Source organism: Petromyzon marinus, chromosome 37, assembly GCF_048934315.1.
Source record: "Petromyzon marinus isolate PM22_M1 ecotype Great Lakes invasive population chromosome 37, UKy_Petmar_22M1.pri1.0, whole genome shotgun sequence".
NCBI classification, from domain to species: Eukaryota; Metazoa; Chordata; class Hyperoartia; order Petromyzontiformes; family Petromyzontidae; genus Petromyzon; species Petromyzon marinus.
In genome coordinates this window covers 11,958,350-11,975,150 of record NC_133703.1, presented here as the reverse complement: position 1 = coordinate 11,975,150, position 16,801 = coordinate 11,958,350, and the positions used below count along the sequence as shown (strand labels likewise).

General features: G+C 45.8%; 1 protein-coding gene across 4 annotated transcripts in view; it reads left to right on the top strand.

Moving 5' to 3' along the window:
- LOC116949761 (C-Jun-amino-terminal kinase-interacting protein 4-like) overlaps positions 1 to 16,801 on the top strand; it is a 96,213-nt gene that overhangs the window by 15,786 nt on the left and 63,626 nt on the right. For all 4 annotated transcript variants that reach the window (XM_076072290.1, XM_032967409.2, XM_032967408.2 and 1 more), the window contains exons 2-4: positions 9,074 to 9,194; positions 10,109 to 10,179; positions 12,009 to 12,100. In XM_076072290.1, coding sequence (XP_075928405.1) covers positions 9,074 to 9,194; positions 10,109 to 10,179; positions 12,009 to 12,100 — 284 coding nt within the window. The remainder of the gene's footprint in view (positions 1 to 9,073; positions 9,195 to 10,108; positions 10,180 to 12,008; positions 12,101 to 16,801) is intronic.

Here is a 16,801-nt window from a genome sequence, read left to right as displayed (position 1 = left end):
CCCACCCACCCACCCTCTCGCCCACCCACCCTCTCGCCCACCCACCCTCTCACCCACCCACCCACCCTCTCACCGAACCGCTAAAAAAAAACTCAGCCACCGACTCACCCACTCACGAACTCACTCACTCACGTTAGCACATGGGACATGAGCTGCATGAACGGATCTCTGTGACCGAACTCACGCGCTTGGCAGCAGTTAGCGCTTGTCAATGTCATATATATGGTAACAAAGGTATTATTGCATGCATAAATACATTGTGGATCATAAATGTTGTGAATTAGCGATTATGTATTCCATACAATTCCCATCTAATTTAATAAATGTTCCCAGGATCCTAATAGGCTGGATCGCTCCTCTGACATGGGGCAGAGCAATGGCTCTGTGAATCACCGAGTCAACTCATGGATGAAGTAACGTAATACATTTTGAAGCATGAATACGCTTAGCTTGTGGGTTGACTGATTCCCAGGGAGTTTAATCTAAGCGCCCTGAGAAGGAGACTTTTACAATTATAAATGTTGTCATTTATAATGCATAACGAGCTGGCTGCACTCGTTTGCTCATGACTGATTCGCACCTCCGATTAGCGCGGTTGGCTACACATGGTGTGAACGAAGTTCAACATACATACTGCCTGATTTCGACGTCTGGTGTAAATAACAAACTAAACTATATTTATTTTACGAAATGGGGGCCACTGATCTATATAGAAGCGACCTGGCCACAAATGAAAGCTCAGCGAAGCGGCTTATCATGTGGATATTTATATCAGCCAAGATCTCTAAATGCATGTTTCTAAATGTGGAGGGAAAAATCCGGAGGACTCGGAGGAAAATGCACGTGACCATGGGGAGAGCATGCAAACTAGCAAGGCATCAGGGTCGGGATCGAAGCCACGACCTCCTGTATACTAGGCGAGGTAGTGAACATCTCATAGACAACGCGGTGCCCAGTCTGCCCCAGGGACCCATCTGCTTTCTCTGCTGACCTCAAAACTTTCTTAGTTCACATTCCACCCATGCTTAACATTCATCATTCATAGTTTAAAAAAAGCAATTTTTGTTTACCTAATATAATATCCTCTGATGTAACCTATGCATGCATTAAATATTGTTAAACAACAACTCTCTTCAATATGGCTTTCGGACTCCTCGTCAAGGACGTTTAAACACAGCAGTAATGATCTCTTTATTTGGTACGTTGTGATGCATATATGTAGCAGTGTTATTCAAGTAGAGGAAGGGTTTTGTGACAGATTTCTCGCCTCATAGTCAGGAGGTTGCGAATTCAATTTCTAGTTTGTGGGTCATCTCAACCCCATCATCTCTTCTGGAATCAATAAAATAGGTACCACATTGTGGAAGATTAACAGTGGCCCGATTGAATGGGAGGCTTCGTCATGTTGATATTTGAGTATGGAGAGGTAATTTGACCTGACTTGAATACAGCATGTCCACTTTGCCACCGAGCGCGTGAAAATGACTGCATGCAGCTTGGATGGACTTGGTCTCGGACCGGTGTTTAAAACCTTCGGGATCCTCATTGTAATGTCTGCATTGGGTTAGATCTTGGACGCCAACCCACCCACGGCGATTCACTTATATTTATGACCTTTGTGTGGGAAAAGTTTTGGTGCTGCAAGTTTTTTATATCTGCTCAATAAAAGCGACTGATGGGGATGACCTTTTCAACTTCTATTGGGCATATAAAGAAATCTCTACCACGACACTTTTGCTCTTTGAAGTTGTACCACTTTGCGCTCTGTCCAGTGGGGGACTGCCTTTGTGGGTAGTCCAGACTGAAGTAGTGCAGAGAGGACATTGGTATTTAATGTTTGTGATTTGGTAAGTAATTGTAGAACCTACAAAGTAAGGTTTAATTTTGGGCATCTCAGGATTGCAGTTGTGTGTGTTTTTTTTAATCTGGCAGTTCACCAGCCTTTAGTTTTGATTCATTGTGGCTGCTGCACGCATCATAAATTCAGTGGAAAATTATCAAAACACACTGCGTGGGGTAGTGTGGACTTGGAAAATACTGATGGCATTTGTAAATAATAGCCATTTGAGTGTGTACGGCAGCACAAACCCTCTAAAAAAAAGCTGCAGCTCAACTTGTTAACAAAAACATTGCATTTTTTTAAAGCTTGCAATGCGTGCTTTCAAATCTTACGTCTGAGAATTGATGTGTTAATTCGTTTACATTGCATGTAATGGTTTCATGCGACATCTGCTGTGGAGGCCTCTATATTTTAAAACTAAACCATTTTTAAGCGATTATTTTATCAGGTAAGGCAGACTGACTTAAATAGCGGTTTTTCAGAAGTAACCTGGCCACAAATGATAGCTCAAAAAAGTGCCTTATCATGTCGACATGTGTAGCAGCAAAATACTCTAAACGCACGATGTTGATTCTAAATGTGGAGGGAACAACCGGAGAACCACAGGGAGAACGTGCAATCTACAAATATACAGGCATCGTCAGGGTCGGGATCACACCCACGACCTCCTGCATTCAAGGCGAGGGTGGTAATATCTCGCCACCATGGCACCCACCACGGTGTTTAAAAAATGATTTGTGGAATCGAATCGTGACACTTAATCATGAGATTTCATCATCACATGGTGGGGGGGGGGGGGGACACGGAGAGGTGGCGGTGCAAATTTTACACGAGATGGTGACTACCTCGCCTGTTATTCAGGAGGTCGTGGGTTCGATCTAATAAACTGCAACTTGAATCACTACCTATGAGATCTTCACTCAAAACTGCTCTAGAGGAGTTGTACACCCCTAGCTGCCACTGCTATTCAGTGGCCTAAAATAAAATAAAATGTTTCGCTCCGAATGACCGCTGCAAAGTATTAACTGTATTTTGATTTAGTGTGCTGATCTTAAAGGTGCATTGAAAAATGTGATACTCCGACTAATGCTCCTGTTGTTGTGGAGTGACTCATGCAGCCAGCTATGGCTATAGGGTTTGGTGTTACATGTTATTTATGTAGTTTATTGTAAAAAAATTCGGTCACAGTCCCTATGATCACTGTTACATTGCATTTATGGCTTTATTTTGGTGATTTCGAAAAGTTTTTTGGTTTGGCCATGTTTTTGTTTATTGTAGTATGGAGGTAGACTTAATCTAAGTTTTCTTGTTGTTGTTGTTGTTGTTTGACTTGCATCCCACTGGGATTTTTGCACACAGCGTTGGTGTACGGTGCTATTTCAGGAATATTTTGATGTTTTTTTCCTGGATTTTCTGTTTGCACAGTCGCATAGTCACTTTAAGATGTTTTTGTTTTTTTGTGTGTTGCGGTTGCACCCGATTCAAGAGCCGAATGGCTCACAGGGCTATACCAAATAAATGGAACCATGGAACTATGATCTGATCCTTGACGGCAGCATATTTGGAGTGTGTATGTTCTCCCCGTGGTCGTGTGGAATTTTCTCCGGATCCTCCATTTTTCCAACCCTCCACATTTTTAATCAACAACTTGCATTCAGCATATTTGGCTACAATTAATTTCCACATGGCCAGCTACTTGGTTGAGCTATCATTTGTGGTCAGGTCGCTTCTGAAAAAGAGCTATGTAGCTCCGTGAGCTTTACCTGGTAAAATAAATAAGTTCCGTTTAGTTGTTAGTTTCACATTTATAACCCGGTGAGAACTCTGCGAGACCCCAGGAAGAGTCTCATTTGCAATACAGGTAGTCCCCAACTTATGACACAGGTAGTCCCCAACTTACGATATTTCGATCTTACGATAGTGATATGACAAAATTGTAAAATATTTGTAATTTCGCGCGGCAGGCAAATGCAGCAGCGTACTACGAGGTACGATACTGTAACTTTATCATCGCCATCCTCTTCTTCCGAAAACTAAGTTAATGTAGCCATCAACAACCTAACATCGTTCAAGTATGCAGACGACGGGAAGGATCTTGGTGAGTACACTAGAATACGTTACGATACGTTCAATGCATGTATGGTACGTAGCTTTAGCGATTTCATTTTAAGGTTACCACGATACAATACATACGTTCAATGCATGTTAAAAGTTTTTTTTTTATAGCAGATAAGTTTTTTCAGGAAACAATCCTTCTATTAAATTGCAGTTCATATAGGTAGGCTAAGAATTTACCTTCTTTTTTTACTTTAAATTTTACTGTGCAATACAGTATTGTAATGAATAAATACATACAGTATATAGTTTATACAGTACGGTACTGTAAATTGCTCTGTTTTACTAACTTATCACCATTCTTTAAGACTCCTGGGTAGGGCTAGGCCATCTTCGACTTACGATATTTTCGACTTACGATGGGGTCGTCGTAACGCTTCTCCATCGTAAGTCGGGGACTACCTGTATTGACCTGGTGCAACAAAGTGACCAAGGCTAAGGAAAGACAAATAAACTATATAGCAATGATGGAGATAGACATCCGTAAGTACCCCTGCCAAAGAGATATTCGCCCCAGCGTTGCACTCTGGCATAATGTTTATTAATGGACTCGTGCATGTCGGGCACGAGTCCATTATATGGCGATGTTTCGCTACGGATTTTTTTTCGTAATGGCCCGTACAAGGAAAAAAATAATGGTTTGTTTCACGAAATATCCCGCAGCCATTTTTAGGCAACGGGCAACATCTTAACATTCATCATGAAATCTTTGTTAGCTTCGGTTACGACGGGGGCTGCAACAGACACGTTGTCAGTGGCAGTGTTTGATGTCGGCCATACAGCCTTTTATTCATGACAATAACCATTTGTTTGGTTTAAACTCGCTGTTCTGCGACTGTCTCTCCCAAGATGTTTGTCAGGTGGCACTTGATATGCAGGAGGTCGTGGTTCGATCCCGACCCTGACGCCTGCTGTATATTTGGAGTTTGTATGTCTCTTTCCCCGTGGTCGCGTGGATTTTTCTCCGGGTCCTCCAGTTTTTCCCTCCACATGTAAAAACATGCGCTTCGAGTGTTTGGTTGATATAAAGTTCCACGTGATAAGCCACTTCGTTGAGCTATAATTTGTGGCCTAACCACTTCTGTAAAAAAGAGCAATATAGCTCGGTGAGTATTACTTGGTAAAATAAAACATAGTTTATAGTTTAGTTTAAAATGAAAATGCAATTTATAACACCAACAATATTTAACGGACCCAAACAACCACGAGCCACGGGCACGGACGGGGATGGCTCCGGGCCCGGGAGCAGGAAGAGCCGCAGAGACTTGGGCCTGTCCCTCCTGCAAGGCAACCACAAGCGGCGGCCATTAACTAAATTGACAACCCTCCCACAATCGTTTCCTTCAAGGCAACGGAAAAATGCAAAGTTGCCGACGAATGACGAATATATGTAACGGGCAAGGTGCAGCCCTGCAATCCCTTGCCAATGCTGCCAGACATCTGCCTAAAAGAGCTTTACGGCTCATTCGATTCCTCCAGTCTGCATAAGGATTCTAAATAAAAATTGGAATGCTACTGGCTGGCAGAAGGGCCATCACTACAGGGAGCTCTCGAGAAGCCCACAAGAGGGTATTTGGCCTATTCTTCCACATTACCCCCCCCCCCACACACGTGACCTGGTGATCGACTAACTCCGGTCGACCCATTTATACTGCTGGGTGGACAGGTGGGAGGACTTAATAAACTTGCACCACTGTTTCAACTGCCAAACTCAGAAATCGAACCGGCAACATGTGAATTTAAAGTCCAGTGTGCGGGTCATAACGTTGTGGCAGCATCCAGAAATTAGCAATATAAAAAAAGTGGAATGCCAAGTAAATATGTTGACTGGGTGGACGGGTGGCACGGTGATCAGGGCACTGTGCTATTAAGAAAGTCAGTTCGATTCCCGGCCATGGCGATAAATGAACTGGTCCTGGGCCCTCCTGAACCCATCTGCATCAACCAGCATGATAATGTATCATGAAACAACCACTGGCAGTGCACTGACAAAGCGGTGGCGAGATGTTATCTCCCTCGCCTGGTATGCAGGAGGTCGTGAGCTCGATCCTGAACCTGAGCGCCTGTACATTTGGAGTTTGTATATCTCTCTCACCCCATGGTTGCTTGGATTTTTCTCCGGGTCCTCCGGTTTTTCCCTCCACATTTAGAAACACGCATTTAGAGTGTTTGGCTGATTTAAAGTTCCACGTGATAAGCCACTTCGTTGAGCTATCATTTGTGGCCTAACCGCTTCTGTAAAAAAGAGCAATCTAGCTCAGTGTGTATTACCTGGTAAAATAAAATATAGTTTATAGTTTAGTTTAAAATGAAAATGGAATTTATAGCACCAACAATATTTAACGGACCCAAACAACAACGACTTTGAGTGGCTATGTAGAGCATCCTCTAGTGGAGGCCATGATGGCAGCAGTGGCCTTGAATAAATAATTTCAGTTCTGCACTTTTACCTTTTGTTCTCTATGTATGTTAAACTTCTTTTGCACCATACATTGCCAACCGTACTAATTGTATGTGTTGTTGGGGGGGGGGGGGGGGGAAAGACAACAAACTTAACACAAAATTAATATCTAAACAAATTATTTTTCAATTTAGCTTCAAACGTGCATAGCTCCCCAGTGGCTTTCCGAATAGTTCCAGTGGCTTTCCGGGGAAAATGTTTGCTTACCGATGGAATGGTGTAAAAACAGGGGTTCCAATCTGAGGCCTTGCCTTACCCCTGCGGAGCTACAGAGATGACCACGGGGCGCGCTGCGAAGAGGCCAAATGGAGATCAATGAACGTGAAAAAATAAACATTCCTACAAGGCGTAGAGCAGTTGCAAAGTTCGTAGCAAGTACCAGCCCCGGGGTTAAATGACAGTTGTGATTGTGTCATTTGTAGTGAATTGCCATCGCGTTGTACTATAATGTCTTGTTTTACGAGCGATCATACACCATTCGGTAGAGGCCTTTTGTATACCTTTGGACCCACCTGCGTTGCAGGGAAATTCTACAGTGCCTCGAGTTGACTCTTTGTTGAATGTCCATCTCGGTTTCATTCCCGCATTTCATTGCCTGTTGGTTGCGTTTGTGTCTGCCGTGCACATGGATCACACGGAAGAGACCACACTGTTCTTTGTGCCGTGTTTCAAAACACACGCGAGAAGGCTACAGATCACATGGTGTGCAAGCTGACAGCCTTTTTTGTCTTATATTATTTATATATATAAAACATACAACAAAACAACTTGCTTGCGCCCCAGAACATGTGAGAATCTAAAATATTTGGCTTCGCAACGTTTCTCAAGACGGTTATGAAAAAAAACGCCAACTGCGATTGTTTGAAGGCATTCATCTAAAAACCGGCGTCGGCGAGACCGACCACGGAATTCAGTTCATCGAAGAATTGCAGCAAAAGCATTTCCGCAATTCAAGGTCGAGCTCAAAGCATTTATCCGGAGGTGCTGTGTAAAAAAACTAATAAGTCTTTTGTGAAAATTATTTTATTAGGAATCTAATTTAAAAGGGGCTCCGCATTGGTGTGATGCTAACTCCCTCGCATGGTATGGAGGACGCCGTGGGTTCGTTTCTGATCCTGCTGATGCCTGCTGTACATATGGAGTTTGCGTCTCTCTCTCTCTCCCCATGGTCGTGTGGATTTAGAATCAACGTATATTTAGAGTATTTTGGCTGACAAATTTCCACGTGATGATAAGCCACTTCGTTGAGCTATCATTTGTAATAGCTAGATCACTTATGAAATAGAGCTGTATATCTCAGTGGGCCTTAGCTGGTAAAATAAAAAAACTAATCTAGATTTGAAGTTTTCGTGACTGCAGAGATCCATACTCTTTGGTTCTTTCGGTAAAGTACCTAAGTGACTTTACTGGAAAAAAAAAACTAGTTTCGTGTTAGTTTAGTTCCTGAGTGGACACCCACTTTACCGGTGTGGTGCAGTGGTTGTGAATGCGGTGCGTGTACTGTAGAGGGCAGCCTTCGTAATCCAGGTGAAGACCGATTGCAGTCCGTTGGCCTGCAAGGACGGCTGGAAAGGAAAACATAAATTAAGTGAGCACGGTTATTTATACCATTAGGTAATCGGTTATTTTTCACTGGATGCATTTTTGGGGCTGTGACACTGGTGTGCACTAGCCTTATTCAATGAGATGATTTTGCATCTACTTTACATAACATTTACCGCAGTCGACTTTGAGGATGCCCCATGGAAGTCGCTGGGCTGCAATGGGAATTGAAAGTATTGACTTATCGGACTCGGTCACAGACACGTTGACCTCCGTCTCAGTCACCTGCGGATTTGAAGTTGTTGAACGTTTTGTGACTCGGTGGCAAATGCTCTGCCCCCTTTGTTACAAAACCACTCGTGGAATTAATTCAAATTGGCATAGATAGTTGGTGTTTTAAATCTTGACTTAAAGCTTTCGTGACTGCAGGAATTCATGTTCTTTGGGTCTTTCGTTATCTATCTACGTTGCTTTACCGAAAGACCACAGAATACTTGGTGTTTTGTTTTACAATAACACTGTAGATAAGGTTTGTAATCGTCGATGTATTATTCGTGTATTATGGATGGTAACATAGACTTTTGTTCGTCTCTGAATGTAAAGATGAAATAAATACAAATAGGTACGGTTGGATACGTACGGTGCGAAAGAAGTTCAACATACATACATAATCGTTGCTCCAGTGGATAGAGCATTTGGAAATGAACACGGTCACCTGAATTAGATCCCTCGCCACAGCCAACATCAGTGGTGAGTGATATCTGAACCAGTCCTGTCCCTCACCCCCCGAATTACCATCATGGTGTAGTATGGTCAAACACAATACCCCCAGATGGGTGTACATTTTATATAGAGGCAAAATCATTTATACCACCATTTATTGCTACGATATATATTACATTTGTGTTTTTTTCATGAATAAAATAATTTATTTCAAAACGTGGCCAGAGTGAGTTGGTGGATTGTTGAGTTGGAGGGTTGGTGGTTTGGTGGGTTTTTGGGTTGGTGTGTTGGTGGGTTGGTTGTTTAGTGGGTTGTTGGGTTGATGGGTTGGTGGGTTGGTGGGTGAGCTGTGTTGATGCCGCATGTGGTGCCTTTGTTGGTTGGGCGTGCAGAAGTACATCGAGTATGAAGATGCCCTGGAGCAGGATCGCAACACCCTCCTGGGGAAAGTTGAGACGCTGGAACTGCAGCTCAAGCAGTTGGAGATCCGCTCCAAGTTCTACTTGGACCAGAGTGAGTGCAGCTTCCTACGTGGGAGCACTCTCACGGAGGCTCCAACTTTGTATAATCACAGCACAGTGTGGATTTATTACAGCGCATCAATACGACTTGTGTCTCGAGACGCTGCATAGAAGCAGTGGAAATATTTTTTTCATAAAGAGGAAGGCAGGCAGTCATAGGCAGAGTAAAGAAGAACGGTCTTATGCTTGGACTTCATTATGTGCAGGGAGTTGAAAGCATTGACGGGTGGGGAGGGGATGGAGTTACAAATTGTGGGGGCAGCAGAGGAGAAAATGCGACCTTGTGCTTGGCAAAGGTTGACCGGGGATCCAACAGAAGGCCTCCTCCATGTTGGCAAAGGCAAGTGCTACTAGTGAGCATTTACTTTGGCAGGAAAGGTGCGTGGCATTATCGTAGTCCTGCATACTGCAATGGGAGCGGTGGCGCAGTGGTTAGCGCACTGCGCCATGAACCCGGCCAACCTCGGTTCAAACTCCCGGCCACAGCTATCATCAGTGGCGAGTGATATTTGCTCAGGTGCTGAACCTCATACCTTGGATGAAATCGGGCCCTTTAAACGAGCAACCAGTTGCAGTGTGTAAACATTAGCGCCAGGCGTGGCTTTGACCACACCATCACCTCGGGTCTCTGCCTAAATAGGTGCCTGTTGCATAACCGAATTCTGTCCCAACGGCCCGTAAACAATCTTGATTTGAAGCTTTCTTGACTGCAGGAATCCATACTCTTTGGTTCTTTCGGTAAAGTCACGTAGTAGGTATAAAATAAAATAAAATAAATCCCGACGTTTCGGGCGCAACACAACAAGCGTCCCGTCGTACCTGCGTGGCTTTACCGAAAGAACCAAAGAGTATGGGTCCATAAACAAGGCTGTGCCCGGTGGGACTGCTTTGGTGTGTGGTCTGCAGTCTCACGGCTCGAGGATCGGGAGGCGGAGCTGAAGAAGGAATACTCCGCGCTGCGTCACAGATACACAGAGGTGCCATTGCCTGTGCCTTTCTCGCCCTGCCCCTAGCCCCCCCCCCCCCACTTTACAGGCCAGAGACCGCTTCTTCTGTCACCTTCATCACCTCTTGTCCATCCGCTATTCACATCCGCCAGGGTATCGCCCAACCCCCCCAGGGAATCCGTCGGACGACCGATGAGCCAACCGGCGTTTAGCCGCAGCCCGCACAGCGAGTCCGTCCGCGATGGCGTGCGATCCGGAGGCAGGAGGCACGCTTGGCCACCGGTCAAAACTTAGAGCGGTCTTCTTAGCTTGGCAGCAGCAGCAACAACAACAACAACTTTCATTTGTTATCACGAATTAATCGAATGAACGCAGGACACATTGCCCGCTTTTAAGATGTTCAAGAGTTGGCTAGCCCTCCTCGTCTCCCCATCTTGCTTGCCTCTGAAACCATTTAACCCTTGCCCATTTCAAGACGTCTGCAAGTTGCAGCGGGGGTTGTCCCATCCACCTCTGAATCTCGGAACGCACGCAAGCAGCTCGGCTTTAATTTTATTTTGACCGGAGTAGCGCCATTGTTTTTAAAGACATTGTACTCACCGCATGCAACTGTAGCGACACGACCGCACTCTGTGATAGCTGGCGCCAAACTGTGCCACCCACCCTCCCGCATGGCCTTGAAGAAACCTCGATACCGATAAAGTTATTTTATTTTATTCTTTCGGTTTCGTTTTGATGATCAACACGTACATCATCGGAATGGAATTGGAGAAAAAACTGATTACGTACGACATCGGAACTGGAAAAGGGTTAAGGGAGTAGTCAATTATGCAATTGTTTCCACTGCTGCCTTGTAATGTAAGCCCACATAAACAAAAACACATTCGCTGTGATCATTATTCCTAACTGTACAACATGTAACAGTCTTAAAGTGTTTATAAAAGTTTGTTTACAGACAATGATCTCCCGTGTCCGTTGAAGATATCAAACATCGTTTTGTTTGTCGTCTGAAGTCGGCGTGATTTCCTGCTCAAAAGAGCAACGAGGTGGCGTTTTTCTCCTGGTTCCAGCCATGAGCCAGTGGTGGAATTCTGCATTCCTCTGTATGTATGTACGTTGAACTTCTTTCACACCGTACATAGCCAGTCGCCCTAATCGGAGGTGCGGGGTAAGGACAACAAACGCGTCCTTGGTAGGGACGAGTCAAACATTGGACCAACCGCTTGATTTGCTCAAAACGTCGTACAAATGTTTTTTTTTTATCAATACAGGAGCCATGATGGGTGAAGTCACCCCCCCACCAACCGGGATTTGAACTCGCAACCTTCCAATTGCGAGCAGCTCCTCGCTCTGCCGCTGAGCCACTCTGGCCGCTGAACCGTCTTGTGATGAACGCTCCCCATCAGAGCTTTCTAAATCAGGCGATAGAGCCGACAGATTGCTGCTGGTGCTGTGCACGTGGGCACGTCTGTGCAGTGGGGAGCGGTGGTGTAGCGGTTGGCACCCCTTTGCTACAAGTCTGGCGGCCTGAGTTCGGTTCCCATTCACGGTCCTGGGCCTCCCTAAATGAGTACCTGGTGCGGTGTGTCAAACGACGCCACTGGGGAGACAAAGGCATGGCGTTGTTTTTTTAAAGACATTGTACTCACTGCAGAGAATCGTAGCCACACGACCAAGCTCTGATAGCTGGCGCTGAAATGTGCCACGCCCTCCCGCGCACGGCTTTGTGGGAGCCTCGTAGCGCTGGGCCATCCATCCCCTCGTGTGCCGGCCTTCATCGGTACCTACTCGCTAACAGCACTTGCCCCAAATGTATGTCAAGGCTATCCGGGGGATCTTTGTCTTTGTTTCGCGGGCAGATCATCCAGGCGTACACGGAGCACGTGGAGCGCAACAAGATGTCCCAGCCCGCCGGACAGGTGGATGGAGGCTCGGTCCGCATGCGTCACAGGTGAGTGACGGCGAACAGAGCCGCCCTCCCCCCCCAGTGTTTGTGTGTGTGTGCGCCCCCTCGCGAGGGACGCTGACCTCATGCCGCGTTTGTGCTGCTTCCGTAGCTCACCGGCGAGCTGTAGGGTTGTGCTGCGTGTTTGTTCGGCGTGGCGGTGGGCCACCATGCTGAACAACACGCGGCGCAACATTTAGTGCGCCGCCGCGGCGGCGGCGAGATGTTAACTACCTCGCCTGGCGTACAGGAGCTCGTGGGTTCGATCCCGGCCCCGACGCCTGTATATCCGGAGTTTGCATGTTCTCCCCGTGACCCTCGTGGGTTTTTCTCTGGGTCCTCCAAAGTCTTTCCCTCCACAATTAGAATCAACATGCGTTGAGAGTGTTTGGCCGCTATAAATGTCCACGTGATAAGTCCCTTCATTGGGCTATCATTTGCGGCCAGGTCGCTTCTGAATATGAGCTCTATAGCTCCGGTACAATTCAAATAGTTCATCGTTTTTTTTAAATTGCACATTACAGGGAGCTTTTTCAGTTCTTCTTCAGGTCAGTTCCTAAAGAAGTTCCCAGCACGACGTGGAGAGAGACGTCGAGGCATTAAATTCAGCCCTGTGGAGGCAAGTTGTTGGTGGATCTTACAAATGTTGTCAACCTCCCTTCTCATGGGCGTCTAGGTGCCATGTCATGACTTGCCAGGATAGGGTGTTCCAGCAAAGTGCGGACTAAGATCATCTGTCTCTCCTGTGTTGCCCCATTGCATGCGTGGGTTTTCCCCAGGTGCTCCGGTTTTCTCCCGCATGAATTGCTCTCCTTATTACAATGCTTGTTTTGACAGTGGCTTACACACGCACACACACACAAGTGTATTGTAAGTGCACACACACGGCAGACGCATCGGCGTGCACATGAATGAATGCCCGTGCACAAATTGCTCGCGTGAGCACACAAATACACTCGTAGATATTGACCCTGACAAGTGGCACCCCCCCCCCCCCCCCATATGCCCTCTTCTTCTCAATGCCGTGCCATCACGTCCTTCACATTCTTACGTATTCTGCCATGAGTGCATGTCGACACCGATGGGACACACTTATGACTAGCAGAGAAACACCTTGAAGAACAATATTTTCATTTGCTTCACTTCGCTTCACTAATTTATAAGACTGACGGTGAATGTTAACCTTGGATCACCCTCGTACACCGTGATTTAGATCAGCGGTGGCCAGTTCGTGGCGTGCCCTAACTTGGCAAGTCCATTACAAGATTTCTAAACAAACCACAACAACAAGGGGGCTTGATAGTTAAGTTTGGGTAAATGTAATGTTGTTCATTTCCGTTTGGTGGTTTTGAAAATGTGAGTTTTACATTGAATTTAAAATGAATAATATTGCTAGACACGTTTTTATTAGTTGAAAAATTATTGAGTTTTCAATGTAGAGTTTTAAGGAACGTGTACACCCTACTAGGGCTGTCCCTTACACTGCCACCCCCTCATCCCACACCCTGCCGCCCCACAATCCACCACCCTGCCTTGCCCTCTGTCTCACTATCGGGTGACCTTTCACTGTCCGCCTCCCTCCCTCTGTCTCTCTCCCTGGAGCCATCTGTAACAGTCTTTCACCCTCCCCTCCCTGTCACTGTCTGTCTTTCTGCCTCTCGCCCGCATGCTCATGGTGGAGTGGAGGGTTGGGTGGTGGTGTGTGTCACGGGATGGGTAGCTGCGTCACGAAGCCTTGTCCTGATGCTGCTATGCCCTCCCACAGCCACCACCCCAACCCCCCCCCCAACCGCAATGTCCCAGGCCTTGTCCTTCAAGCCCAGGCTGCACGTGATCATGTGCACACTTGACCATATGCCCTCCACTCTTCGTAGCTTGATAGTGGTGTTGGCGGTGGTGGTTATGTGACCACCACGGCCAACGTGGTCAAAATCCTCGCACAGTTTGAAGGTCCAGATTTTAGTTTTTGTTTGTTTTATTTATTATTGAGCATGAGCTGAACATTACAAAGAAGGCTGGCTTTTGGATGGAGCCAAATGTGGAGCTGGTATTCGGTGCATCAATAAATGTATTGTGAATAGGACACCGTGAGCTTTACGTACGATTTCTCATGGTAATTTAGATGCATTATGTGATATGAACCCATCTTTATATATATTTTATTATGACGCTAGTAGAGTGGTCAATTTGACCATGACATCGACGAAGTACATCTGAAACACACTTTTGGAGAAATTACCAGGGTTAGCAGTATCGATATTATCCATAATAGAGTTTTTTTGTGGGATTCGATTGCATAAATAGAAACTTGTCACTCCTTCGTTCTTTCGGTAAAGTTTCCGTGACTTTACCGAAAGAACCGAAGAGTAATTACTGCAGTCACGAAAGCTTCAAATCAAGCATAAACTCGTCTTAAAACCTGCCACCACATGACACAGCCAATTAGTAAGGTTTGTCACGTAAAACAAAACACCTGAATATTTCATATTCTTAGTTTTTTCGGTAAAGTCACGTTGAAGAGAAACAACAAAATAACAAAATATATATATAAAACAATAAAAAATTCTCACGACGTTTCGACCATAACTCAAACGGTCATCATCACCTGATGATGACCGTTTGAGTTATGGTCATCATCACCTGATGATGACCGTTTGAGTTATGGTCGAAACGTCGTGAGAATTTTTTATTGTTTTATATATATTTTGTTATTTTGTTGTTTCTCTTCAACGTGACTTTACCGAAAAAACTAAGAATATGAATTACTGCAGTCACGAAAGCTTTAAATCAAAACCTGAATATTTATTAATTCTGGAGGAATCCGATTAGCTATATGCTCTTTTTCACAGATGTCCAGTAGAGTTAAACCCACAACATTTACAACTTTGCAACACACCGATGTGCCGAACTAGTCACGAATTGGCGTGTTTTGTTTACTTGACAAAGCGTACTAATTGGCAATGTCGGGCGGTGTCGGGTTTTTAACGACACATTTACATTTACGAGATCTAATCCAAAAAAAACCTCTACGATGGATAACACTGGTCACGAAAGGCTCCCACGTGTTAAACTGAACATTGATGTTATTTGCAACATCGCCAAGTAAAATCCCTCCGCAGAATTGACGGCGAGGAGACCATCGCTTTGCACAGACCAGCAGCAATCTATTCAGAAGCGCGTGCTGTGCGCCACGCTGGAGTCTCCTCCAGTCGAATCGACTTTCCCGTTTCACCCGGTGGGGGGGGGGGGGGGGGAGCCTTTTTCCCTGGCCACGATAAACAGCAGAATGTTTATCGTGGCCAGGTTTTACGCGGAGGAATTGCGTCCGACCTGGCACCGTAGGTGAGCGCGTTACCAAAGAACGCTTTGCCCGCGCTTTGCTGGAGCACCTCGTACAACGGCGACGTGCAGTACGGTACACGGGAGAGCGTGATGTCCTCACGGACACACCGATGTCCTCTCGGACACACCGATGGCGGTAGATGGGGGGGGGACTAAAAACTTCGTAGAACAGCTCATGACACCCACACCCCTGCCCACCCTTTGCTGTAGTGGTTAATAAATCCCCTTATAAAATCGATGTGTGTGTCAGTGTCTCTTCTGGGGTCATCCCTCAGGGTGATACAAGGCCTTTCTGCTGGCTTTGTGGGTTTCACGATGTTGGTATTCTACCGTGCACCCATCATATCAATTTAAGGTACAACTCCCTCCAATTTATTTCCAATTGTGGTACCAGCGTCATATCACGAGACCAAGACATGCACACGCAGCACTCTTGTAGCTAGCTCTGCAGCACTCTAAGAAAATTACCCTAGGAGATGTCGTATGTATGTGCGTTGAACTTTTTTCGCACCGTACGTAGCCAACCGTGCTATCATCAGAGTGGATCCAATTTCCTTCGCTTCTTTATGCACACGATCAGCACGGTTGGCTACTTACGATGGGGAAGAAGTCCAGCATACGTACATACAAAACAAGGGGCCACACCTGTATATGCTCGCAAACGGTGTTCATCACGTGTCAATCATTGCAATCGGTTTTTACTGGTAGGAACGAAGTTGTAAACTGAGTGTACCAGCCTGCAATAGATTAATGTGTCCGTCCGTCCCCTTTCAATACTTTAACGAAGTGAAATCTCATGCTGTTGGGTGTAAAATCAGCAATAGACAGCGCAGAGACTTGTCCTACCAGCCCACCCTGCAGGGACCTGTTTTTCCACAGAGCTGGAATAAGTCAAAATAAGTAACAAAAAACCTCACGGATTTATTTTCATGTGGGGTCTTTTTGGTGTGGAGTCCCCCCGCGAGACTGTCAACTCGTAACGAGCGCGCGACTCCCCAGAGAGGGTCGACGTGCTGTGAATCCGAGTAGGTTGTACGTACGTCTGTTGAACTTCTTTCGCATCGGACATTGCCCAACTGTGCTCATTGGTGGTGCGGGGCGGGGGAAAGATTGGCAAACCACAGCGGCAGCCATCTGTATAATGAGCCCATTACCCCCCCCCCATTACCACCTTTGCAAATCTTTTAAAGTGCTGTTGGGGCACTTTTAATGACTCTGGCATAATTGTGTACACGTTCACGCCCCACGTGGCTCAATTACTGCGATTGTACTTGATGCTGAATAAGCGTTTGATAGCGCAGTAGCAAGAGAGTGACGCAGTTGTGAGATGTTAACTACTTCGCCAGGTATGCAGTAGGTCGTGGG